Source organism: Bactrocera dorsalis, unplaced genomic scaffold (genome assembly GCF_023373825.1).
Source record: "Bactrocera dorsalis isolate Fly_Bdor unplaced genomic scaffold, ASM2337382v1 BdCtg018, whole genome shotgun sequence".
NCBI classification, from domain to species: domain Eukaryota; kingdom Metazoa; phylum Arthropoda; class Insecta; order Diptera; family Tephritidae; genus Bactrocera; species Bactrocera dorsalis.
The window spans coordinates 43,452-69,724 of NW_026038069.1; the positions used below are offsets into that span (position 1 = coordinate 43,452).

General features: G+C 33.8%; 5 protein-coding genes across 9 annotated transcripts; 2 read left to right on the top strand and 3 right to left on the bottom strand.

Moving 5' to 3' along the window:
• Positions 1–4,454: 4,454 nt before the first annotated feature.
• LOC105230246 (uncharacterized) lies at positions 4,455–6,715 on the bottom strand. Its single transcript, XM_011210907.4, has one exon. The coding sequence runs from the start codon at positions 5,560–5,562 to the stop codon at positions 4,483–4,485; it is 1,080 nt and encodes a 359-aa protein (XP_011209209.2). The 5' UTR covers positions 5,563–6,715; the 3' UTR covers positions 4,455–4,482.
• An 814-nt stretch (positions 6,716–7,529) lies between these two features.
• On the bottom strand, positions 7,530–14,949 carry LOC105230245 (serine/threonine-protein phosphatase alpha-1 isoform). Of its 2 annotated transcripts, none has more exons than XM_019991756.3 (8): positions 14,626–14,949; positions 14,183–14,270; positions 13,959–14,090; positions 12,526–12,742; positions 12,358–12,446; positions 11,942–12,138; positions 11,738–11,885; positions 7,530–11,451 (listed from the first exon to the last, which is right to left on the bottom strand). In XM_019991756.3, the coding sequence occupies exons 2-8, from the start codon at positions 14,229–14,231 to the stop codon at positions 11,300–11,302; spliced, it is 984 nt and encodes a 327-aa protein (XP_019847315.1). In that variant the 5' UTR covers positions 14,232–14,270; positions 14,626–14,949; the 3' UTR covers positions 7,530–11,299. The 2 variants fall into 2 exon arrangements, with proteins under 2 accessions (XP_019847315.1, XP_019847314.1); XM_019991755.3 differs by having other exon boundaries at positions 14,331–14,949.
• Positions 14,950–15,203: 254 nt separating this feature from the next.
• LOC105230244 (zinc finger protein 236) lies at positions 15,204–17,798 on the top strand. Its single transcript, XM_011210902.4, has 2 exons — positions 15,204–15,357; positions 15,443–17,798. Exon 2 carries the CDS (start codon positions 15,604–15,606, stop codon positions 17,677–17,679), a length of 2,076 nt encoding a protein of 691 aa, XP_011209204.2. The 5' UTR covers positions 15,204–15,357; positions 15,443–15,603; the 3' UTR covers positions 17,680–17,798.
• An 87-nt stretch (positions 17,799–17,885) lies between these two features.
• Positions 17,886–19,460, bottom strand: LOC105230243 (thiamin pyrophosphokinase 1). Of its 2 annotated transcripts, XM_011210901.4 has the most exons (4): positions 19,071–19,460; positions 18,971–19,007; positions 18,403–18,900; positions 17,886–18,345 (listed from the first exon to the last, which is right to left on the bottom strand). In XM_011210901.4, exons 1-4 carry the CDS (start codon positions 19,290–19,292, stop codon positions 18,218–18,220), a joined length of 885 nt encoding a protein of 294 aa, XP_011209203.2. In that variant the 5' UTR covers positions 19,293–19,460; the 3' UTR covers positions 17,886–18,217. The 2 variants fall into 2 exon arrangements, with proteins under 2 accessions (XP_011209203.2, XP_011209202.2); XM_011210900.4 differs by having other exon boundaries at positions 18,971–19,455.
• A 490-nt stretch (positions 19,461–19,950) lies between these two features.
• Positions 19,951–26,064, top strand: LOC105230242 (zinc finger protein 91). Of its 3 annotated transcripts, none has more exons than XM_011210899.4 (3): positions 19,951–20,352; positions 20,425–21,575; positions 21,674–26,064. In XM_011210899.4, exons 2-3 carry the CDS (start codon positions 20,469–20,471, stop codon positions 25,136–25,138), a joined length of 4,572 nt encoding a protein of 1,523 aa, XP_011209201.2. In that variant the 5' UTR covers positions 19,951–20,352; positions 20,425–20,468; the 3' UTR covers positions 25,139–26,064. The 3 variants fall into 3 exon arrangements, with proteins under 3 accessions (XP_011209201.2, XP_011209200.2, XP_011209199.2); XM_011210898.4 differs by having other exon boundaries at positions 20,428–21,575; XM_011210897.4 differs by having other exon boundaries at positions 19,951–21,575.
• Positions 26,065–26,273: the final 209 nt, after the last annotated feature.

The following is a 26,273-nucleotide window of genomic DNA, read 5'->3' on the forward strand; positions in this document are numbered from 1 at the left end:
CCCAAGCGTGAAGAAGGTCTGCTTTATCGCTAAAGACCAATGGCTTCAAATAAATCGACGAGAAGTAGTCTAATGGCGTTAAATCACAACTTCTTGGAAGCCATTCAATGTCACAATTTCTTCAAATATACGAATCTATAAATTTTTCTCGCAATAATTCGGGTTTTGCACGTAATGTGTGGCACATAGCCACGTCTTGTTGGAACAAGATGTTGCGGCCATAAAAAGTTGGTTATCATTGATCTATAGCGCTCTCTATTGAGAATAACACTCAGATGAAAGTGAGCCTCAACAGAGAAGATGATTTTCTTAAAAAATTGTTAATAGGAATCATCAGCAATTTAACGACGTTTACGGTGGTCCAATGACCTCGATTCTTGAGTGAGAAAAATGCGAGAGCGATGAATGCGAGCCCAAATTCTTTCTCAAAATCCGCCAGGTTGTGGTTTGAGAACGTCTTGGAATCGACAAATAGCGGTCTTCAGCAACACTTGCCTGGACGGCAACAATATTTTCATTACTTCAAGCGGTTCTTTGTATTATTGGCACTGGAACTTTACATAAACTAAACATTGTGTGTCTTGTGTATATCTTTCATGATGAAATTGTAAACATCACTAGATACAATGAAAGAAAATTATAGATCATGGCATATTAAAAATGGCCGACACGACATTTAGAAATCATATCATCCCTATTGAAAAACCCGCTACATACTAAATGGAGCCTTTTTGCATATTAACACTCCTAACTCTAAACCGCTTGCAGTACGACACATTTTAAACAAAACATCTATTTACTTACATATGTTGAATGAAGATTGGTCGTTTATTATACCATATTCCGCTCTTCTGTTTCACAGTACAAGTGCTGAAGATTACCTGCTAATAAAAGTGGCTTTAAATTCAAAAAGAAACAGACAATTGTACTTTTTCGCTGAGCTCTCTTTTTAGAATACTGACAAGATCTATAATAACGCAACTGACAATAGCACAAAAAAGCAACAAAAATAACATTACCACTTTTTGTTCAACGCTGCATAACATAGAACCAAACACCAAACTACTTCGTTTAGTCCAACATATACTTTACTTACCCTAGATCATCAATTATTATGGTATTATTAAAACATGTTTTTAAATAGTAATAGATAGCTAAATACAGCGTTGTCATCATTGTATCTGCCCTATAAAACAATTGTTTTTAATGTCATTGATTGTTTTATTTGTTATAGTACAATTCTTGATATAAATTCAATTTCTTTAATTAATTATTTGAAATAGGAAACCAAAACACCAACAACAAAGTATATGTGATGTGTGTGTGAAGTCCCAAGGTGACGTCACGGAAAGCTAGCTGCCAGCTAGCTCTATATACTCGTAAGTAAAGCATGCACCGTGCCTAGTCAGTGCTTCGCTGACTCACGCGCCTAGATGTGATGTGTTTGCGAAGTCACAAGGTGGCGTCACGCGAAGCTGGCTCCCAGTTAGCTCTATATAAGTAAAGCATGCACCGTTCCTGGCCAGTGCTTCGTTGACTCCCGCGCTTAGATGTGATATGTTTGTAAAGTCACAAGGTGGAGTCGCGGAAAGCTAGCTTCCAGCTAGCTCTATATAAGTAAAGCAGGCACCGTGCCTAGTCAGTGCTTCGCTGACTCTCGCGCCTAGATGTGATGTGTTTGTGAAGTCACAAGGTGGCGTCGCGGGAAGCTGGCTGCCAGCTAGCTCTATATAAGTAAAGCAGGCACCGTGCCTGGCCAGTGCTTGGTTGACTCTCGCGCCTAGATGTGATGTGTTTGTGAAGTCACAAGGTGGCGTCACGGGAAGCTGGCTGCCAGCTAGCTCTATATAAGTAAAGCAGGCACCGTGCCTGGCCAGTGCTTCGTTGACTCTCGCGCCTAGATGTGATGTGTTTGTGAAGTCACTAGCTGGCGTCACGGGAAGCTGGCTGCCAGCTAGCTCTATATAAGTAAAGCAGGCACCGTGCCTGGCCAGTGCTTCGGTGACTCTCGCGCCTAGATGTGATGTGTTTGTGAAGTCACAAGGTGGCGTCACGGGAAGCTGGCTGCCAGCTAGCTCTATATAAGTAAAGCAGGCACCGTGCCTGGCCAGTGCTTCGTTGACTCTCGCGCCTAGATGTGATGTGTTTGTGAAGTCACTAGCTGGCGTCACGGGAAGCTGGCTGCCAGCTAGCTCTATATAAGTAAAGCAGGCACCGTGCCTGGCCAGTGCTTCATTGACTCTCGCGCCTAGATGTGATGTGTTTGTGAAGTCACTAGCTGGCGTCACGGGAAGCTGGCTGCCAGCTAGCTCTATATAAGTAAAGCAGGCACCGTGCCTAGTCAGTGCTTCATTGACTCTCGCGCCTAGATGTGATGTGTCTGTGAAGTCACAAGGTGGCGTCGCGGGAAGCTGGCAGCCAGCTAGCTCTATATAAGTAAAGCAGGCACCGTGCCTGGCCAGTGCTTCGTTGACTCTCGCGCCTAGATGTGATGTGTTTGTGAAGTCACTAGCTGGCGTCACGGGAAGCTGGCTGCCAGCTAGCTCTATATAAGTAAAGCAGGCACCGTGCCTGGCCAGTGCTTCGTTGACTCTCGCGCCTAGATGTGATGTGTTTGTGAAGTCACTAGCTGGCGTCACGGGAAGCTGGCAGCCAGCTAGCTCTATATAAGTAAAGCAGGCACCGTGCCTGGCCAGTGCTTAGGTGACTCTCGCGCGTAGATATGATGTGTTTGTGAACACAATGGACTCTTTGTTTGAACGCATCTTCATATATAGGTATATATATTATGTTTACATGAAATAGTGTCATTTTATGCATACATATGTATGTACATATGTACAAAAATTCCAGCAATCAGTGCTTTGTGCGTCATAAGAAGTAAACACATGAGAGGTGTTTTTACTGCAGCTTCTTTGTGATCTCCAACTTCCCTAAAGGCATAAAGAAATATGTGAGAATACATAAATATGTATATACAAAGGGTATTCAAGCCATAGCACGTTTCTTCGTTGTCATCACTAAGCGTCAAGCTAATAACTTATTGTTTTTTACATACACACATACGATCACATCCTATAAATTTCCATATACTCTCGTATGTTAGCAAGTACTCACATACGCATTCCAATTAATCACATTATATTACCGATCGGCATAAACAACCAGTTGAACTCCCAATCATTCGGCATGCCAAGGCACATATCCGAAGGTAGTACGAGTAATCTGTCAACCAATTTATTGTCATCTTCGTTTGCCCTTCTGTTTCAAGTATGTTCTTATTTAATTACTGTTCATTGACCTTTAAACTGGTGATTGTTGTTTAATGTAGTTGGCCACATTCACATTCTCGCTCTCTCCGTAGTACACTTGACCTTATTCGAATGGATACATTCGTAGCGTCCTTCGCATTTAACCTTGATACTGTTTTTATTCTTGTCAACAACTTTTACTGTATTTCTGCATTTAGCTGAATATGTTGCTTTTACTTTCATAATGTTTTTTAATTGAAAATGTTAATAATATATATGCGTGTTTGGAGGGGAAAATAACTAGCTAAAAGAAGATGATTTCTAATGATATCAATCAATTTTTTTTAGTTAATATTCGAAGTGAGTGAAACGTTTTTGTTTTTTGACTATGGTTATCATACAATAGTTCTTATTATACATATTTATTCATTCTTTAAGTTATATCAAATATGAGCCGAATTGGTTCGTAAATGTGATTTTTCGTTATAACTTAGCTCAGACGCCAAATAGGGAGTTTGAAGCTCTCATCAAGATCGATTCGTTAATTTTAAAATTTTTTAGAAGTCCATACACATAGTTCTATTCTTACACTTGTATATCTGAAGCTCTACCCATTTTTATATACATATACAAAAGGAAAAAAACTTAGTTCTCGTTAGAAACAGTAGTTTTCATTTCAAAAATACCATGTAAAAGTACTTACCATTTTTCTAAATTACAACAATACTGTAATAGGTACAGATTTCACTTAAACACAATATTCTACCAGAAAACTTCAAACAATGAGAAGTTCCAGATTCTATATCGATTATTTATAAAATTTGAACCGAGGAATTCATCTCACAACCATGGAATTCTTTTCATAAAATGTTAACATTGCTCTCTTGCATACCCAACCAGTGAATATGAAGAAGTTTTTTTTTTGAAGTTCTCTAATTCAACCTAACCTAAATTTAAAAAACTTTCATTGGTTGTCATAATGTTTATTGTTATGTAATTTTTCAGTACAATAGTGAGCATATATTTACATAAGTCTGTATGTATATAGGCATTATGATTAAAATTGTAAACTTTAATATTTTAATCTTAAGCCTTATACATATGTAAATGTGTGTATAGGTATTATATATTTTATTTTTGTAAATTTGTAAAAAATGTATTGTAAAAGTTATTTCCAAAGTCAAAGTGCATTAATACTTTTTAATACTCTTAGTTGCTCGTCAGTGGTCGATTAGTAAGTCTCCTGATAACGCAATGCACAACTTTTTTCCAATGGACGATACTTAGGACCAGGTTTCGCGCGTTTCAACTCCTCTGCCTCCAAGCGTAGTTTTAATAATCGTTGACGCGCCGCATATGGAGTAATTGTAGTACGCTGTGATTTCTTCGCGCTCTCCTTAACCACTGCGCTTTTTACGCCGTTTGTGCCTGAGCTCTCTATCTTACCCTGCATCGGCGATAAAGTCTCCCGTTGTAATTTACACACCAGTTGCTCCATTCCATCGGGCGTCAATGTGTTTTTACGCATCGGCAAATGCAAATCTAACCGCCGGTGTACATTGAAGCAGTCTTCAGCATTTTTCAAACGAAATTCTTGTAATTGCCGCAAGCGTTCCGCGTCCACTTCCGCGTCGCGCACACAAGCGGTGGCAGCAATACCGTCAACACCGCTGCCGCTGATAAGATTCAGCGCGGCATAGTTGTCACCCTGTGTGGCTATCAACTTCATTAACTGCTTTGCGCTCTCGTAGAAGCGTCGTTGCTCGGTGTATTCGTGCGGCAGCGCGTCGCTGCAAACGCTGCCGCGATCACTTTTTGACGAAACGCTCAGCGCGCTGAAGTTATCGCCCAGCGTTGACATACTTACGGGCAAATTCTTTAAAATTGTGGCTGTAGATGTGGACAGTGGAGACGGCGACGGCGTTTCGAACGAGGGCGCGGTTGCATTTGAACTGAACGAGGCTGGCGTTGCGCAAGGCGTGGAAAATGTTACTGTGGTTGCGGCGGAATTGCGTCGACTAAAATTAGTGGTGTTTTGTAAATTGGTATGACCGAGTCCGCGACGATTTTTGTTGACCTCGGCGGGCAGAGTTGTTTTTCTTTTTATTTTAACAAAATCTGTATTTTGTCTATTCTTCGTCGCTGTTCTTGTATTAGAAATCTGTTTATCGCGTTTGCTTGCAACACTGAAAATACTTCCGCTGCCAGTTGTTTTGCGCTTGATGCAATTTACATGAGTATTGCTGCAACATGTTGACGCAACACTGCTGCAATAACATTTACTATCGTATTGCGCGCGTTTTATTGACATTTTTTCTAATAACTTTACAACGGACAAATTTTAATAAATTATGCGTCTTATTTAATGTTGTTGCACCTACTTTATAAACTTTTGACAAACCGGTTACATTATCCGTTGTTATGTTTATTTCTCGCACCTAGCCGTTGTGCTTTTGTGCTTAAGGTGGTTGTTTATGTTGTTATGGTTGACCCTACGCTTTGTTTACAAAACAAATGACAACTCCTTTCTTGTGGTGGTTGCCATACTATTTAGATATCGTTAAAGCTGTCACAACAGTCCACCCATAGACGGCGCGCTTAAAAGTAAGTAAGCATTTTATATTTGTTTCGCGCTTAAAACAAAAGACTTAAGCAACAAACTTGATCAATTTTAGAAAAATATTTAAAAAGTTGTCGGGAATTTCTTAGAACAAAATGAAGACTTTTTGCTTGATTTTTATCTTTAATTGAGATTTCCGGGTAAAATTATATTTTTTTAAATAGTCGGAAATTCGAATACTTCGGTCTTTGGATGAAAATTCTTTAGCTCAACGGTTCTCAATTCTTTCTTTATAGAATGATAATACGAGTACAAGGCCTAGCTCTCACGGCGGTAAATTTGTTAGTACCTGTGCAGCCCATCAAGGCTTTTCTTCTCGTTTTAATTTATATTTTATTTGTATGGGCATAACGTAGTCGTAAATAGTAATAATCATATATGAAATCATAAAATATTTTCATTTAATGCAGGGCAATGAGAAAATATTTCTGAAAATCTATGCTTAACTGTAAAATGTGTAGAATTAATGCAACTTAATAAATGTTCGTATATTTTTTATTATACTTTTCATTCGTTTTCAAATTAAACAGTGCTATTGTTACAAGTGTAGCTTATTAATAGTATATATATATTTTTAAGTTAATTTTATTAGTTATTCTCTTAGTAATATGCATACAATTTTTTATATACCCTCATTAATTTTTTTTTTTACTTTTTTACATTTTTGTAATTTTTATTTAAATTTGTGATTTTTTCCCCTTTGTAAACCCGCTGAAATATATATATTTATGTAGTTGAATATCGTATTTTACTTATTTAATTTATCTTCTTTTAATTAATTACAAGAGAATATTTATTAATATTCATTATTACAATTATTATACATATGCATGCATGTTTGTATGTATGCATATACAATTACTATATATGTACGTATAATATAAACAATGTGTCACAAAACGCGCTTGAGTTTTATTCGCTTTATTTTTACTGAAACATGCTAATGCTGATCTTCGTTTGTAGTTTAATCATTATTTTGTATTTTTGTTTTGATTGTATATCAATATTTTTATTTAGTACTGCTTGTAAATAGTCAATTTTGCAATATTATTAAATTTATTGCAATTTTTCTAGCAGTTCAACATTTTCCATACAGCATTATAAATGTAGTATGTAAAAGAGTAAAAACTAACAACAAACCACAAATTTAAAAAGAAATAGGATAGCTGTAGAAACTCGAAAAATCAAAATGGATAGGATAGAATGTTTCGAGCTTTTGATCTTTAAAAAAAACTGGAAGCGTTCTATAAATATCAATCATCGTACTGCTACATATAGGTGCTGTGTCAATAAGTTTTTTATATAGTGAAAGCTTAACAATATGAGCTTTAAGTAGTAAACACTTTTGCTTATCTTTTGAAAAACTACAAGTTTTGAAACACACTCAAAAAATTTGAAATACTTCTAAAACAAAAAGCTTTAAACGTTGCGAAACTTTCACCATCCCTGTTTATATTTTACCGAATATACACAGAAAGAACTTTCGTTCTCGCTCCTTTATTTACCGCTGAAAGTTGTCAACACTTGAATGATGCGGCCAAAGCACATTTAGCTTTTTAATTCAATAAAAAAATTGTCCAAATATATTTCTTTTATGTAAATGTGAATGGGGTTTTGAACTAGTCTGAATAGAATTTAAAAAGCAATGTTTTTTCTCAAAATTCAAAAAGTTTCTTCTTTCTTTCTTCTAACTAATGCAATTACATAAACTATTGAGCATTTTTCATTGGCAAATACATTTAAAATTCACTTTACTCTACATATTCTCGTCTCTCTTCATAATTTTGAAGTTATTTGTGTCTGTCATTAAATATTTGGTTACTTTTTTGAGATAAAAATTAACTACAAATGACAAAAAACTGTTTTTCAATTATAATTAAATAAGCTTCAACCTATTTTTGAAACATGTAGCACTTGAAAGAAGCTCTAGACTTCCGAAGAGGCAGCTCGAGAATTATGCAAAATTTTTCGTTAAATATTTCTCTAAAAACTGCATTTTTATACTCTTGCAACCAGTTGCTACAGGGTATTATCGTTTTTTCTCTTTGTCTTTTGCACACACTTCACTGGAATGCAAATAAAAAATACGCATAAAATTATCATTTCATTTTGTTTGCATTTTTTTGTTGTTGCTCATATTTTTTTATTATTACCAATAGATCATAATTATATTATATTCGTTTGAAAATTACATTGTCTTTTTTATGATTAAATATTTTATTTGGAGTCATTAGAAACCTTTTTCTCGTTGATGAAGCTCTATATTTTGTAACTTTTTGAGAAAACGCAACAAATTGCTTTCATTTGTATTGGATGTTCCGGATTTCGCACACCTTATCAAGTATATCGTAGGTGGAGTTTACGAAAAAAATTAATTTAATAATGCAGCTCCAATTTCAAAACAAAATTTATTGTTTTTGAAAATTTTCTCGAAACGGCGTTCGATAAAATTGTTCATCTCAGGCATTAACATATAACTTTTAAAATGTACATTGCATCTTTTAGGAGCCAGCTAAAAGTCGAAAACTCTTATTTTCGAATAAAATAGTTTAAAAAATTTGTATTTTACTATTCAAATTTTTATTACGTTTTGCCATGATTTATTAAGCTTCGAGTTTTAACAACTAACAATTACTAATGTATATATGTATGTAACCAATTTGAACATTAAAGAATGTCTTTAAATATTAATTAAAATTCAATATATACCCATATACAAATGTATCAGTATTAGTAAATAATTTTGATTCAAATTTGCATTTATAATTTCAAAGAATCGAAGCGCTTTCGCTTTAGGAAATATAATTTCAAAAATTTTTAGTAAAAATATGCTCAAAAGCTATTGTAGACTTACAGCCATTTTTATTACAAAAAAGGGTTTTGTCCAAGGTCTGACATTTTCGAATTAGCTCAGATAATAAATATGAAGTAGCTATAAGAAACTATTGATAAATACACTTAATATGTATATATAGTAAATAATATAACATTAGAAATACATAATTTACGAATTTTCCAGGAATCAAACCAACAACCATATGAATTTATTCAGTCATGTAATTTTCGATATATCATCAAACTGAGAGATATATCGACAAGACAATAAACAGTTTTATAGTGTTAATAGCCAATGTTCAGAAAACAATTTTGTACCGGCAATTTTTCGAGTGTCATCATTTAACCAGCGATGTTCAAAGTATGTCAAAATACAAACTACTTCACAATGTTTTAGTGGCGTATAAAGAGGAAAGTGATTTATTTTCGAGTACATAGAATAATTTATGCATGTACTTATTACATTTAAACTAGCTGGTAACAATATATTAACGCATTAATTTTCTCGTTATTTTCCTGTGTTGAGTTGATCGTACAAATCGAGTTTTTGTTAGCTTGTCTTATTTTTGCAAATATATTTCATAGCTTTTTTTTATTTTTACACACATATTTTTCTTATGGCTTTTTTTTGTTGTTGTTATTTTACAAATTTTATATCAAATGTAGTGCACATACATTTGTTTTGGAGTTTGTCTTTCTCCGCGTTTTGTTTTTGTGTTTGTTAGCTCCACTATAATTCTGATTTTCTCTCGACCAAATTGCTTTGCTTGCTACTTACAAATATTTTTTTGTTGTTGTTATTTTTGTTTTTGGTGTAAATCAATGCAACTGCTAAACTTAAAACTAAATTGAGAAAATCATGCAGTTAATTTTATTAAAATATTCCGGGTGTCCTATGAGTGTGTGTTCCAAAATTTTTAACAACAGTAAAAAAATGTGGCATGAAGCTTAAGATATATCTATATTCGTATAAAAAAAAACATTGAATTAACAAATTTTTGGTAGAAGCGAGAAATCATAAATTTGTACCGCATACATACATACATATACATATGTAGAATGAATTTTCATCGATATCGATTGTTGAAAATAGTACATAGACAACCAAAGCACATTTAGTTTTCGTTCAAAATAAAGTTAAGTTATATAATAACGCCAAAAAGTTACAGCCAGCTTTCTGTAGCCAAATATTCCACAAAACATATAGAAAATGAAGTTTTTGAATTACTTTTTAATTATTACAGTATTTAAGTAAGTATTAAAATTGTATAAATATATAAAATTTCATGAGATTTTTCGCCAAATCGAATTATTACGGCTGTTCGATTACGTTTTCAGCAACAATTGTCAAATATATTATCCCAGGAAAAAAATGCAAGGTTTTTATGCGCGCAATGAGAATCTGATTCATGAAAGAATTATACAATACATACAAAATCAACAATAATATCCTATGGTTTTTAAAATTTAGTGTTTGGTGTTATTTTTTGGAAATTTGGTTTCTTTTTTAAAATAGTAAAGTATTCTTCTATTTTAATTTTATATCCAGAAAATCATCAAAATAATTGCAAATTACAGCATAATCGAACAAACCGTTTATGACCAACAATAATAATGAAATTTCAATTTTTTAATCTATTTATTTCCATTTTGAACTGAGTGTCGTAATATATTATAATTTTATTTCTCTTCATAATCGACACGTATATTTTATAAGTTCAAAATCATTATACATAAACAAACATGTATTTTAAAGCTTTTAATGTATACATATCTAACGGTTGGCAAATTCGAAAAAGTCATTTTTTGGCTTCAAAAAAATATATATTTTTTAAAACTTTAATATTTCAGGAATCTCTGTAACATACATATGTATTTACAAAGAATATGTGTTATGGTAAAGTTATATATCTTGTTTTGTGAAAATAAGAACGAACTAGGATGAAAATATTTCACATTACATGTACTTTGTTGTTGTTTGTGCTTAATGTCTAATATACATGCAAATATTCGAAATTACACATTTAGCTTGTACTAAAAAACCCCATTAAATTTAACAATAATTGTTCGCAACACTACTTTCAAACCTGTCGCTTGTCGTTTGTTTGTCTTTTCGAATTTAGCCTTAAAATATATGTTTTCGAAAATGAATTGAATTGAACGCACGTCTTTTAGTATAATGTTGCGAACACAAAGTGCATTTTCATAAAAAATAAAGCCTTTATACATAGTGAAATTATAAAATAAAAAAAAAACGTTGCAAAGAGCTACTTAAAAAATAGTGTAAAAATGCGGTACTGTCAACAAAAAGTTTTGATTTTTTATGTGTTGTGTTGCTGATGATTATTATTGTGTATAGGCTTACACAAATACAAATTATGTGATTTTGTGTGGCAGCTGCGTATTTTACAGCTTTTGCGTCTTCGCCCTTCTTACTTTTATTTGCACTATTTGTAAGGTTTTGTTATATGCAGTGCCTTTTAAGTTTTTTCTTTACACCTCTTTTTTCATGTTTTCGTTTTCTGCATTATTTAACAATTTTTTTAATTACGCCTTTATCGTCTTTTTAATTCTACTAAGTTTGCACATTTATTTATTTCTTTTTATTTTTATTGTTGGCACCGCGTGGCGGAGTTAACGGACGCGCTGAACTGCCGAAATTCGGATAGACGAAGCGGCGCTTATCAGCCGGCTTCAGTATTTGGAAAGAACACATAAGTGTATCATCCACAGACATCATTGCACCTGGGCGAATGAAAATAGAAGGAATAAAATAAATTAATCGAACAATTGAAAAAAGCTCTTCAGAAATAATAATTACTATTTTATCATTCTAGAATTGCATTGATTCGCAAAGTTTCGTTACATGTGGGTTATAAAAGCACTAGTAAGAAATCTAGCAGTCATTTGTACTACATCTCAATTAAATGTTAGCAGATTCCTGCAGTTGAACAATGCAGTTCTCACATTTCCTTTTTAATTTACTGAAGCTTTTGAATACATTTTATCAAATTATAAGTGGGTCACTTACCTGCATTGTCAAATTCACCACAGTAATTTGGTGCCGAAAAGAGTGTGACTAATTGTCTTTTAGCGAAGAACTCATAACCATCTTCGACAACCTGATGCGCGCGACATATCAAATCGAAGTCGTGCTTTTGTAAAAATTTCCCAACAACCTGTAATGTTTTGGAATTCTTTAAACGTGTAATTGCAGAAACTAAAGAGAGCTCACCTCAGCACCAAATGTGAAGCTCACACCACGATCATTTTCTCCCCAACCCATTGTATCCTTATCAGGATCTGACCACAAGAGATCACATAGTAAACCCTGATCGGGCACATCTGTTGGACGCATAATGCGTCTAATTTGTTCCATTGACGACAAATCGGGACTGAGGCCACCGTGGCAGCAGAATATTTTTTCATCAACTGCAAAGTATAAATTTAATGATGTTATTATGGCTATAAAAATTTTAATTAATGCACAATTTTTTTAATTTCATTCAAATCATAATTTTTTTTCGCTAACAATATTTAAAGTTGTCGAACAACAATAAAGTACGTATGCACCAATATTTTAATTCAACTCAAAAAGCATTTGGCATACGTCTGTATGCCTATTAATTAATGTGTGTGTAATAAACTTACCAATAGCCGCGACAGGCAAACAATTAAAGCAATCTGTAAACGTTTTCCACAGCTTTATTGTATACCGACGTTTGCACTCGTCGTAAAAACTGCAAAAACAGAAAATACGAAATTGGTTTATTAAATTCATCTTTGCTAACCAAAATTAAACACAACACATGTACTCACCCGTAAATTCGATTTATGCTGGCGCATTCGTGATTTCCACGCAGCAAGAAAAAGTTCTCCGAGTACTTAATTTTGTAAGCCAGTAACAGACAAATAGTCTCCAATGACTGCTTGCCACGATCGACATAGTCGCCCAAAAATAGATAATTCGATTCTGGTGGAAAACCGCCGTATTCAAAAAGACGAAGCAGATCGTAATATTGACCATGGATATCGCCTACGGAAGTATAAAGTAATATGTTAAGTGCCAGTATGATCATCGATCATCAGATAAGTATTATAAAAGTACAAACCTATGACATGGTAATACAACAACAATTAAAAGGATAATTACTATACAAATATGCACAATATACATATCTATACAAAACTTAGGACATTGAACAAAATTCGTTGACAAATCATTGAAACTCTCCAGACGAAAAAGAGATACAGCAGATAAAACAAAGATTTCCTCGCTTACTTTGATTTCGACCAAAAAGCACATAAAATGCTTTGAGCCGTAAAAAGAGTGTTCATACATCTTCTTTCTTGTCAAATGCCAACTGAAACTCACTTATTTTTTATTAAAAGCGAAAAAGTAATATATATGTATATATTAGTTTGAATGTCATGACTTAGATGCTAAAATAATCTACAGTACTCAGAGATATTACAACTAAATGTTCTAGTCATGCATTATCTACATTTATTTTCACCTTTCACTAATACTTTTGCTATTGTTATTAAAGCATTTATTAAACATTTCATAAATGACTAATGCGGAATTAAAAACCTCTCATCTCTTTCTAGTTACGTAAATAAATTTCTATTTCGAACATTTTAATAATGACTATATTGTGGTTTTTATCTATTTCTCTTGTATTTTATTATAATACTATTATTAAAGTAATAAAGTATTTGGGACTAAGTTTTTTCACAAAAGTTTTGATATTTCCACTTTTGGAATACGACTCCGTAATTTGGACTTTCCTCACCCACACCCCAATGAAACGTATCGAAAAATAAAAATGAATCTCTGCAAGAGCTTGGGTTACTATTATGACCCCTCTGGAGGACATAGCTCAATAAATGACATCTATGACCATTTCAATGTCAACAACCTGCAAGCACGTGATCGAGTAGCTGTCTTAATATTTTGCTTTAAAGTAGTGAATGATCTGATTGATGTGCCTGACATAAAACAGTTGTTTCGAATTCGCGCCTGTGCGAGAACTGAAGTGGCCTTCTATAGTCACTCGCCCCGGGTCTTTATTCCAGAAATCAAATTACATCTAATAAAATACTCTAGTCCAAAGTTAAAATTTTAATTGTCGATTTAATTTATTGCTCATCCTACCCCTCATAAATGTTTTTATAAATTTTATTTTAGTTGTATAATGCCGATTGGCGTTAGTTTACTTAAATAAATTCATAAATAATTAAAGACTTACCGCAAATTTTCAAAGGTGCTTCCAGTTCGAGTAGAATAGGTTGCGATAGGAATATTTCACGTGACTTGAGGCATAGACCACGTATTTCACTTTCAGATAGTTGAACATTTTTTCCAGGACGTGCGCCGCGAACTGAATGTATATAATATTGTTGTAACAAGTTAATTATTTATAAAAATTTAAGTGCGTTAATACAGTCTCTAGAGAAACTTGTTGATACCAACCTTCTAATAATCGTGAAATAATGCTATCGATGTTCATGATGTCGGACATGACGGGCTCACGCCAAAGTACCCAAAACTAAACCACCACCTAAAGTACACTTGCACTAAATAATACGTTGCTAAACAATATAAATTATTTTTCTGTTGCCTGTTTGTTGTGGTCCGTTTGTACGTCGCTGACGACGCAGTTGGTATGGTTGTGCTTCCCGTTTTACCAACTTTTGTACAATTACTAATTTAGGTATATAATTTCTAGCGATAGCTTCTTCAATTGCGTATCATATGTCGACACTTTTTATTTGCTTGTATACTTAATATGTGGAATTAATTATCAATTCATTTATTTAATTATTTTCAAAAAAAAGTCATATAATAGTGGGCAAAATATTTGTCTTTTTACGTACACAACTAATATAATTGCGTGTAAGGAGACGCGTTTATACCTTTATTGTTGGCAAGAAATGGCAAAAACAACAGTTTATCGTCGTTAATCACACATTTGATTTTTTCTTCTGGGTGGCGGGTGGGTGGTTTGGAGACACAGCGTAGTACCGATTAGGTTTTCACACCTTGCTCGACAATTTTCACCAATCACACACTAACTCTATTGAATTCGTTTTGATATCGTTTACATAAGAGTTAAACGTATCGCCATCAAACAATATTTTTCCGGTAGAAATTTCCTTTTGTGCGTTTCAATAAGAAAAATCGTTATTTATACACTTTTTACCGTGTGATGCTCACGCAAAAATCTTACAAGGTTTTCTTTTTGGGAAAAATTCAGCAGTACATGAAATCTAAAGAGGACAGCACCTGACAGTAATAAATGTCGTGGAAGGAAAAAATGATTGATTGACATTTAATAATGCGTTTGGAAAACATAGTGAAGCATACATGAAGAATATAAAATTAATGATATATAATTTATGATAATAAACTTAATGGCAATTTGAATAGTTGGCGATCAATACATATATTTTATATATAATGTATAAATTTGTAATGAACATAATAATGCATATATAAATCCTTAAATAAGTACCACAGTGGCAACGCTATAAATATTAATTTCGAAACAGGCAGCAACAAATATAATAACGCGTTCTCTGCAATATTTGCAGAAACAAAACGAAACCGTGTTTAGTGCTTAATAGAATTTAACAAAATCATCGATGGTAAATTAGCTAGATATTTTACCCAGCATTGAGACCGAATAATATTAAAATTAATATGGTTTCCACTATTTTTTAAATGTTTCAGAAAGTGTTGACAGCTGTTTATCAATTTGGCAACTTAAAATAAGGAATTAATTTTTTGTATATACCAATGAAATTATGCGAAGCTCAAAAAAGTTATTTTGCTGATTCGCGGCTTTTTTAATTATCAAATATTGAGAAAAGGAAACATTAAATGATTGAAAAATGTCCAATGCAAGTGCCAGTAGTACCTACAATGGTCATAACGATTTTGCCAATCCTCGTTTAGAGAAGCACATGACATTTGTGTGTCCCGAGTGTGGCGTAGAATTCGAATCACAACAAGATTGGCGACGCCATTTGAACGAGGAACATGATTACATTAATAAAACTCCAGAAGATTTTGATTTCAAAGAAATCAGTGAAAGCTTCCATGAATGTCAGGTTTGCCATAAATGGGTGGCTAACGCGAACCAGGCCATTGCCTTACTCCAATATCATCGCTTTCTACACTTGCCATTTAATCGCACATATCGTTGCCGTCATTGCAAAGGCGGTTTCACGCGTAAGCGTGCATTATGTGAACATCTCTATCGCTTCCATAGCCGACAAATTATAATGGCAGACAAAATGAGGAATGTCGAGGGAGAAACCACAACCAGCACCAACTTTACACAAACAGCGGAACAGAAAATGGTGCGCGATCCACGTTTAAATGCAGAATTCTATTTACGTTTTATATGTCCACACTGCGGTAAGGTTATAGAAAAGTTTGAGCAGTGGCTAAAACATTTGGACATTCATCCATCTACATCTGAAGATTTACGAATGCATCGTATCTCCGGTTCCCGCAACCACTACTGCTTGCAATGTCGTAAACTGCTCTACACCAATGAACAGTCAAAATTGCAACGGCATCGCTTTACACATCTTCCCTTTCGATTATATTTTAAATGCGCATTTTGTATGGTAAAGAAATCATTCAAATCAGAAATATTTCGACATTTCGTGTATGCTCATCCGCGTCATTTTAACGAAGCCAAACCATATATCAAGAAACCAATTGAATGGGGAGCGAAAATAAATGATCGCCTCAATACAGAATTAGATGCAATTTTGAGACGTTATAAATGTACAAATAGTTATGAACAAGGGGACACAAGTGGGGAAAATAGTCGCGGGCGACCAGTTAAGAAGCAAACATATGCCAGTGAAAAGGCTCGCCTTGCCGCTCAAAAACAAACCTCTGCGTCATCAACCACTGGTACATTACGACGAAGTAATATAAGAATAATTAAGGATTTTGATATGGTGCAGCAAAAATCTGGTACCACTCCCACAGAGTCAGTTACAGAAGATGACTTTGAAGAATTGTGTGCTGATGTTTTTGAATCTATTGAAGATGAATTAAATTCTACTATAATCAACAAAAAAAATGAATCAAAGGAATTGGTTAAAAATGAAAATACCAAACAACAAAATCAGCCAGATGAAGAGCTGGTCATAAGCATTGAAATCGATGCAATTGATGACAATAACGAACTAACAGAACACAAACAGAATTTTATGTCGACACCACCACGAAAACGTTTAAAGCTTAGCGAAGCTGAGATATCAACACGAATTACAAATGAACAAATAACAAAAGAAAATAATACGAAAATAACAAAAAAGTCTCCAGCCGTTGATGTCAACAAGAAAGCAATGTTTGAGGAAAATATTATTTACCTTTGTCCAGAATGTGGAAACGAATTCGACATACAAGCTAGCTGGCGAACACACGTTTTTAAAGAACATAATATTGAGAATGCAATTCAAACTAATTTTCAATTGCTCGAAAATAAGCAGTCTTACCTCTGCCTCGACTGTATGGATGTCCAACATACTACACAATTTGCTGAACTACAACGTCACCGTTTCACCCATATGCCATTCCAAGCATATCTAAAGTGTAAATTGTGTTCCAAAACTAAATCGAGTAAACCAAAAATGTTACATCATTTTCAACAATGTCATGGTAGTCAAAAAAAATCGGTTCAAAACAAGACAGCACCCAACAATAGTGAAGGCACGTTGCACTTCCATCCATGCACAATTTGTTTGAAATACTTCACAACAAAGGAGCGACTACAGCTCCATCAGACGCAGGCATGTGGAGTGCGTTCAAATGGATTACGTACCGCAATGTGTGGTAATAATACCAACATCAGCTCCACTATCGCGAACAACATGAAATTGCTAATTCATTTGAAACAGGCACGTGTACGCATGAAACATTTAATAACGCGTGATAAAAACTGATCGTGGAAAGAAACAATTCCAGACTAATTTTTCCTTCTGTTACATTAATATTAATATTTTTATATTGAAAATAAACTCCCTAGAATAATCTTAACAATAAATTATTGAACTCATCATTATTGTGTAATATATTTATTGAATGACAGTTGGTTCTCGTAAAAAAGTCACACTTGCTGTGGTTGTTGTTGCAGAAAAAGTCACGTCAGTATTTATTGATTGTAATCATGATTTTTATTAACTAAATTTCTACTTGTGTTTGTATTTTTTTATGCGCATAAATATATTTACATATACTCGTATAAGTATAAAGCCGTCTATGACAGATAGTTTTAAAATACATTTTAAGAATAAGCCTACTATTTTGACCCCTTCATATATACATACATTAAATAGAAAAATATATTATTTTAACAAAGTCAAGGCGTAGACTCGCCTCCATACGGCTATTTTACAATAACATTAACTTATATAAAACATAACAATTATCAACATAAGTAGAAACAGTACAAACTAATGGTGGTTTTTTATATAAGTAATATTATAGCTTGTCCTCCGCCCACAATCCCATAGACCAAATTAAGCTACTATCCGTATCCACATAAACTTCTTTGGATGCATATGTGTTTGATGTGCTTACCATAAAACCGAATTCCAAAGGAGATTGTGCTGAAGGAATTTAGAAATTAGTTAGATATTTTCAATAAGTTAAAACAAAAAACGTACTTAGATTCCACTTTAATCCTGTAGTGGTTACTTTATCCGCTTTACTGCCAACAGGTATTAATGCACACCAATGTTGGCAGTCGACTAGTTCCTTTGGAACTATAATTATATGTTTTCCCGGCAATAGTAACCAGCTTAAAGATGAACTACTCAAAAGATAAATGCTTAGGATATCGCTTTGGAGCTTATGTAATGTGTTAATATTGGCCATAATGTGATCTAGACGTCCTGTAGTTTCTTGGAATACAATAACCTTATGAATGTCATTTGCTTCCAACTGGGGCTGTAAAAACCGCACCGCTTTTGTAAAATCGGTTTCATTCTGATCAGGTGTATGTTGGTACTTAATATCTGGAGAATTAAAATATTTCCTTGTTTCTTGCGTAATTGAATCAAAATCTCCCGTTATATATTCCGGAAGATTTAGGCTTTCATTTGACTTGTGTATAAATTCTTTCCAACAATTTGCCCCTCCGTCTACTAAACAACGTATTTTAGCTATTCAATTGCAATTAAATATATAAATTAATAACAATTGCTTTATTTAGTAAAATCTCATATAACTTACCATTTTGCCATATATTTTTTGCAATATCGGTTCGCAACTGAAGTGATTGGTTCAGTACAATGCAGGCATAGTTAAAATTCGCTTTATGACAGCTACTTACTAATTCACTAGGACTCCAGAGACATGTGTCATTCAACTTGCAGCGGTCGAAGTTGGATAAAAGGTTTTCTCCATTTGCACACATTAATAATTGAATATATTTTTCACGGTATAGTTTAACATGCAGTTTAGCGCAAAATAAATCAGAATATTGTCTTAAAAACTTCGCAGCTAACTTCGCAGTTATTTGAAAATGTAATATGCTCAGAGTTGCACATCTCATTATGGTTTATGTTTACAACTTAAAACCATTTACATTAAATAAGTATATTTGATTATTAATATCTCTAAGTACCATAAGTGCACTCTTAAAAAATAATTCCATTTATTTATTATCACAGGCATGATGATTGTGTAACAGATACTTAGATATAAGATGGGATACTTAGGTACCAATCCCAATTAAGTGATAGCTCTGTTCCCACAGGTGGCTTATGATCGTGTTACTCACGTATCGTTAATACATATAATCAATATTTATCTCTCTTGGAAGCTATCGTTTTATTAAATTAAAAAAATTCAGTACATAATTCATTTTTCAGTAATATTTTTGTAATTAAAATTTAAAAATCTTTTCAAAATCAGACGTTTATTTATTATTTTCAAAATAAATTTAAAAAAATTGTCAACCAATGAAAATTAGTTTTTGTGTAATAACTGAATACGAATAGATTATAAATTACACAAAATCACAAAATTCAAACAAAAAATTAATTTTTTCTAAGCAGAACATGCTCCGAAGTAACACAACCTTATATAATTGAATCATTATATCAACTATGGTTGTACATAATGGCAATAATTTTGTAGCTTTCCTTATTTAAAAATTAATTTTTATGTAAGGATATATTCAGTGAATAGCAGGTATTCGCTTTGTTGCCCATATAAAAGTTCGATGTGTGAACATCGATTAAGGCTTTATTAAACGGCGCTCTTGTCGTTTTTCGCCGATTTTACAAGCACTGAACAACCTCAAAGCCGAAAACCAGCTTAGCATCTTTTGAACAATCTCAGTACACCGCTGAGCAAAAATGGTGGAAGTATCTTCCAGATTTTGAGAAGTTTTCGAATAAATATTTTGCAAAACCTTTCAGTTTACATGGATCTTTGTATTTGTTCTCAAGTTCAAAGTCATATTAAGTATTTGAAAGATGAATTGAATTTCAGTTTTCAGTGAAAGCGTTGTGTATACTTGTAAGTGAAAAATCGTGGGCTGGCTGCCATTATAATTCGAAAAAGAAGAAAGGGATCATCAAAAAGTAGCTTAAAATATAAGACAGAAAGTGAGTAAAGTAGAAAGCTATGAAAAATTTGAATCGACTTTTGCAATAATTAAAATATATTTCTATTACAAGAAGAAATATTCTATTATTGATTCGAAAAAGTAAATGTATTAAAAATGGATCAACTATTCATGTTCTCAAATGAGTATACAGAGGATGACGATAACAATGCTAAGGATGGTAACAATAAAGAGGAAGCAAAAATTAAAAGTGAACCTCAAGAAATTGTCAATGATGGTGAAGATGACAATAGCTACATAATGCCGGAATCCTTATTGCAACAAATGACAACAACGCGAGATGAAGATGGAGAAGCTGAAGATGATAACACTATTTTTAATTTTGGGATTGAACCAACTGCGAAAACACGTTCCTTGTCGGCTATAGTGAAATCAACTTCTACAAAAAATCCTCAAGATGCGTTAATTAACTATGATATGGCCATAATGTATATATGCCCGGCTTGCGGTGCGGAATTCGATACGCAAAGCATTTGGAAGGGGCACATAAATGGAGTGCATGAATATAATACTCGGCGGGGATTAAATTTTGTACCGATAGATAAGTTGTATCACAAATGTTTAGAATGCAACAAACCCATTGCTATGCATGCAATGGAAAATTTGTTAAAACATAAATTTACTCATTTGCCTCATCGCTGTACTAAATGTAAAATCTGCCATCGGCGTTATAAATATCGGCAGGATTTAATTGTACATTTGCGCTTATGTCATCGTGAAGATGTGATATTAATGATGCAAAGCGAAAAGACACCTGTGCCTAGGCATGAAAACAAGCGAGCATCAATCCCTGCAGTAACAAATGCTCAGTTAGAAATAAAGGACATAAAAGGAAATGCTGTTGATATTTTTGAGAACACATGTGATAGTGTTGAGGTAAAAAATGAACCATTTGATCCGGACGATCAGGACGCGGAAAGTTTGCTGGTACAATCAGGGAGTAAATCCAAATATCCACGAACCTCAATACTAGAAGATGCACTGAGTCGAAGTTCTTCACAAGTTTTCGAACAGAGACCAAGTGATGAAGAGAAACAATGTGAAAAACATATACAATATATTTGCCCAGTTTGTAATACGGAATTCATGACCAAGAATGAATGGCAGGAACATGTACAAGAAATGCATAACTTTTGCACAATCAGTGGGCTTGGGTTTCAAAAACGTTTTAATTCAACGGCTGAATGTATGGAATGCAACCGGGTAAGTAGCAAGAATTTTAATTACGCCCAATATTTATATATGTTTTTTAAATATGAACGATTGTTATATTTTGATGTCGTTTTATTTATGCCATTCAGATTTTGCCTGACAATGCAATAGACCAACTGCAACAACACAAATTTTCACATCTTCCTTGCAAAACATGGTTACGTTGTAAGCTTTGTTTACGCTCGTTTATTACCTACAAGGATATAATAAAGCACTTGCTCAACCAACATCGGCTTGATGACGAACTTGACGCAGATATGGATGACAGCCAAGATTATCGTTCCTTTGACCCATACGCTGCGCCATCAAACGACTATGAAGACGACCAGACGTTAGCTGAAGACCAACTTAAAGGCGATTTACGTGATATTTATGAAACACAAATAGATTATTTGTGTCCTAAATGTGGTAAAGAGTTTTTCGAAAGAAAAATGTGGAGAAAGCACATTGTTAAAGCACATCATTATACCGATTTGAAAACACTTTGTTTTGAGGCAGTGAACGAGCACCAGTTACAATGCCGATTATGCGGTAAAGTAATCACAAATGCCTACGGTGTGCAAAACGCTCAACAACATTACTTTACACATTTACCGCACAAAGCGTACATACGCTGTCGCTTATGTGATAAATCTTATACAGATCGCAAAGGATTGGTGAAGCATCTTCGTAAAGTACACCATATTAATTCCAAAACGGCAGCGGCAGCAGCATTAGCTAAAGGAAATAAGATCAGGCCACCTTTATTAGCAACATACCAAAAGTCCTCTTCTAAACACGTGAGCATATCTCGTAAAGCACCTGTTAAAGAAATCGTTCGTCATAACGGCGTAATATTTGAGATAAAATTTTTGGACGAAGATAGTAATGATAACACCTCGTTTGGTGGGAGAAATGTAGATGACACGCATGAAAATAGTTTTGCTATGCCCACAAGAAGACATGTGTGCTCGGATTGTTACTCAACCTTCACTACAGTACAAGAATTACAAAAACATACCCGAGAACAACATGACTTCAAAAAACCAAGCCAAACAAATGTCTGCGGTAGGTGTTATTGTACATTCGAGTCAGAAGAAGCGCTGCAAGACCATAAAATAAAGCATCATTCATCGGATGCTAGTGGGGGTAACAATGATGATGATGATTTACTCTTGGTACCTACTGGCAACGAGGAAGTTAAAATGAACACCGCTGATGATACTCCAAATATTGAACAATATTTCTGTTATCTATGTCCTGCATGTGGTGAGGAATTTAAAACTCAATACGAATGGCGTCGTCATATAAACGACATACACTATTTCGATCGCAGATATGAGTTGAATTTCAAACAAATCGATAAATTTCATTTCCAGTGCTTGGAATGTAAGGAAATTGTGAACAGTGCTAAATTGAAAGGTCTGCAAGACCATAAATTTCGTCACTTACCATATAAGTTATATATAAAATGTCGGCTCTGCAGCACATGCTACAATCATAAACCTAATGTGGTCACACATCTGTGCACGCAACACAATTTTGCACATCCACGAAAATCGTCCAGCTCAAGCCCAGCTATATCATCAGCACCGCAAATGCGTAATACATATAACATGCAAGCAACTACTTCTAACATTTTCAAGCCTTTATCAACTGAAAGCCTCATTTCCTTACACAATGCAGTAGAACACGAAACAATTACCTATTATTGCCCGCAGTGCAATGAACCGTTTAACACACATGCCCTATGGCGTCAACATATCGTCACTGTACATGATCTTAACAGTCGACAAGGTTTGAATTTCCGCCAATTAGACGCACACCATTATATATGTTTGGAGTGTTATAAACGAGTCACAGTAACTCATACCAAGGGCGCTATAGGTCAACTGCAGTCGCATAAATTCCGCCATTTGCCGTATAAATCTTTCTGTTGTACCAAATGTGGCGGTGTCTTTGTGCGCAAGCAAATGTTCTTTAAGCATCTAAATCGTGCCACCAATAGATGTCCACTGATGGGCAATGAACGCGCAACACATCATGTCAAAACAAAAAGTTATAAAAACTCGGTGCGTAATATATACGGTCAACAAAGTGACGACAGTAAACCGTTGAAGAATCTCAACTTTTCGGTGACATCGAATGAGAAGTGTCCCTACATCATACAATGTCCACAATGTGGCATAAAATTCGAAAAATGGCATCCATGGCGTGATCACATCGAAAAGGAACACAAGCTAAATAGTATGGAATCATTGAAATTCAAAAAGATCAATGATCACCTACACATTTGTATACAGTGTAAGGAACGTGTCAACGGTGCAAATTTTGTTAACCTCCAAACACATCGGTTTAAGCACTTGCCATATGGCACTTATTTACACTGTCGTTTCTGTGATGTCAGATACTATTATATGATTAACATTATAAAACACATGAAACAAAAACATCCAAATCATGGCCTGGAAGAGCTCGAATTGCAATTGGAGAGTGCACCAGACGAAGAGTCCGTCAGTTCTCCGGCGGTGACAGTGAGTATGGATGTTGATAAGGAGAGTGATGTGTGCGAGGAGAAAAACGCCGATAACGATGGTAATGATAATAACAAGACAAACGATGATGATGATGCGCTGGTTATTGCTGAGGATGGCGAACACAATAATAAAGTTTCTGAAGAAAAGGATATTGATTATGGTTTTGGGTGCGAGTCTTCAATATGTTCATATATTATACTATGTCCACAATGTGGTATTAAATATCATAATTGGTATACGTGGCGTGATCATATATCAGAAGCCCATTCGCTAAACAGCCACAAAACGTTGAATTTCACGAAAATTTTCGATTGGTTGCAAGAATGCAACGAGTGCAAGGAGCGTGTAAATGCCACATCGCTATTTAATTTGCAAACGCACAAATTCAAGCATTTACCATATGGCACTTACTTAGAGTGTCGCTACTGTGACGCCAAATATAACTATATAATACACATTGTTAGACATTTGAAGACGAAACATCCAGAGCATGCATTGCAAAAACAAGATAGACCCATTGATATTGATGAAACTTTATTGGACAATGTTGATGACAATGTTGCTGATGAAAATGTTGTAGAAGTAAAGCGCAGTGTTGGTGACGAAACAAAGCGTGTTACTAATTCGGATGGGGATGTAGAGGCTGAGGGTGATGAAGATGAGGATGTTGACGATGACATGGATGATGAAATTGATGAAGACGTTGATGATGATGACGACGACGATGACGATGAAGAAGAAGCTGAGGAGAATGCACATAATAATAATGGGAATGCTGCTGGTGAAGTTGTTGAGCAAATGGATGTTGATGCTAAAAGCGATGATGATTTTGGAGATGGTGATGACGACGATGACGATGATGATGATGACGATGATGATGATGATGATGACGATGACGATAGTGAAAATTATGGTACTGATGGTAATGTAGAAGATCCAGCTATTGACAGCGAAAATACAAACGTAGAGGCGCCAAATGGTGTAGTGGAAGACATTGAACAAGTTGAAAACCCCGAAGAACAGTTTGTTCTTGGCTAAGGGTTTATTTTCATTAAAATAACTTACCCTAAACAATTCATTATGAGTTTTCACGATTTAAATGAAAAAGAACAGTTGTGAAAGTGCATTCTTAACATTCTATTAATAAATTCTTTAAAACATCTTTCTGTACGATTACAAAAAAGAAATATAAAATCTCTAAGTGTATTCACTACATAATTTTTTTTCTGAAAATAATAATGATTATTATAAGTTTAAAATATAAAAATAAGGATAATTATTTTTCAAATATCTCAACGAAGTGGATGTGTGAAAATATATAAATATTAAAGACAAAGTTCAGCGAATGAAATGTTTAAAATACATTAGATTACTAACACATTCAAATAACTTACATATTTAATTTAAGTTTCATTGAAAATAGAACAGATCAAGTCAAAATATCGTAGACGAGAAAAAAATTAAATAGGGTATACATTTTTATTAAAAATGCAATACACGCCATTTTTTCATTCCTTTTTTTTACTTTTTGCCCATTTAGCTTAATAAAAATCTGATCCAGTAAATTAGAGCATCATATTAGTAGTGGTTATACCAATTACTTTAGACAGTTAAAATTTACTGATGTTTTTATTTTGACATTTAGCGTATCATATTGTCTAAATAATATACAATTTCAAATTATTCTCTTACCAATGGCGAACAAAAATAATGTATGGATTTTACATTAATTAAAAAGAACTCGTAAATATTAAACAAAATGTTTGTGGCACATACGTATGTTATTTTGAAGCCCTATATTGTGAAGCAGCAAAAATAATAACAAAATTTTTATTAAAATGGTAATTAATGTAATTTATAAGTATCTTAATCAAGAATATATACAAGTATATAAGTACATATATACTTACACTCCTTAGGTTATAATGTATACAAGAAATCAATAAAATATACTATATCACATGCGTGTTGATTGTTATTTATTATTGTTATCATTTTTACAATGTTAATTTTTAAAATATTTTTTGGTTTATATTTATACATTTGCAATGTTTAATATTTTAAATTCTTAATTGAATTTTTTATTTTTTGTTTGTTTATTTATTATATATATTATATTTTAATTTTTTTATATTTTTTCTTATTATATTATTGGCCACAATAAGCCAATACT

Bases quoted from the DNA above. Each gene is read 5' to 3' on its own strand.
- LOC105230243 (XM_011210900.4), bottom strand. From the start codon at position 19,292: ATGAGATGTGCAACTCTGAGCATATTACATTTTCAAATAACTGCGAAG. The intron at 18,901-18,970 runs GTAAGTTATATG...GCAATTGAATAG, and splicing joins AAAAAATATATGGCAAAATG to CTAAAATACGTTGTTTAGTA. The intron at 18,346-18,402 runs GTACGTTTTTTG...AAATTCCTTCAG, and splicing joins AGGATTAAAGTGGAATCTAA to CACAATCTCCTTTGGAATTC.
- LOC105230244 (XM_011210902.4), top strand. From the start codon at position 15,604: ATGTCCAATGCAAGTGCCAGTAGTACCTACAATGGTCATAACGATTTT.
- LOC105230245 (XM_019991756.3), bottom strand. From the start codon at position 14,231: ATGTCCGACATCATGAACATCGATAGCATTATTTCACGATTATTAGAA. The intron at 12,447-12,525 runs GTGAGTACATGT...CTGTTTTTGCAG, and splicing joins AGCATAAATCGAATTTACGG to TTTTTACGACGAGTGCAAAC. The intron at 11,452-11,737 runs GTAAGTGACCCA...TCATTCGCCCAG, and splicing joins TGGTGAATTTGACAATGCAG to GTGCAATGATGTCTGTGGAT.
- LOC105230242 (XM_011210897.4), top strand. From the start codon at position 20,469: ATGGATCAACTATTCATGTTCTCAAATGAGTATACAGAGGATGACGAT. The intron at 21,576-21,673 runs GTAAGTAGCAAG...TATGCCATTCAG, and splicing joins AATGTATGGAATGCAACCGG to ATTTTGCCTGACAATGCAAT.
- LOC105230246 (XM_011210907.4), bottom strand. From the start codon at position 5,562: ATGTCAATAAAACGCGCGCAATACGATAGTAAATGTTATTGCAGCAGT.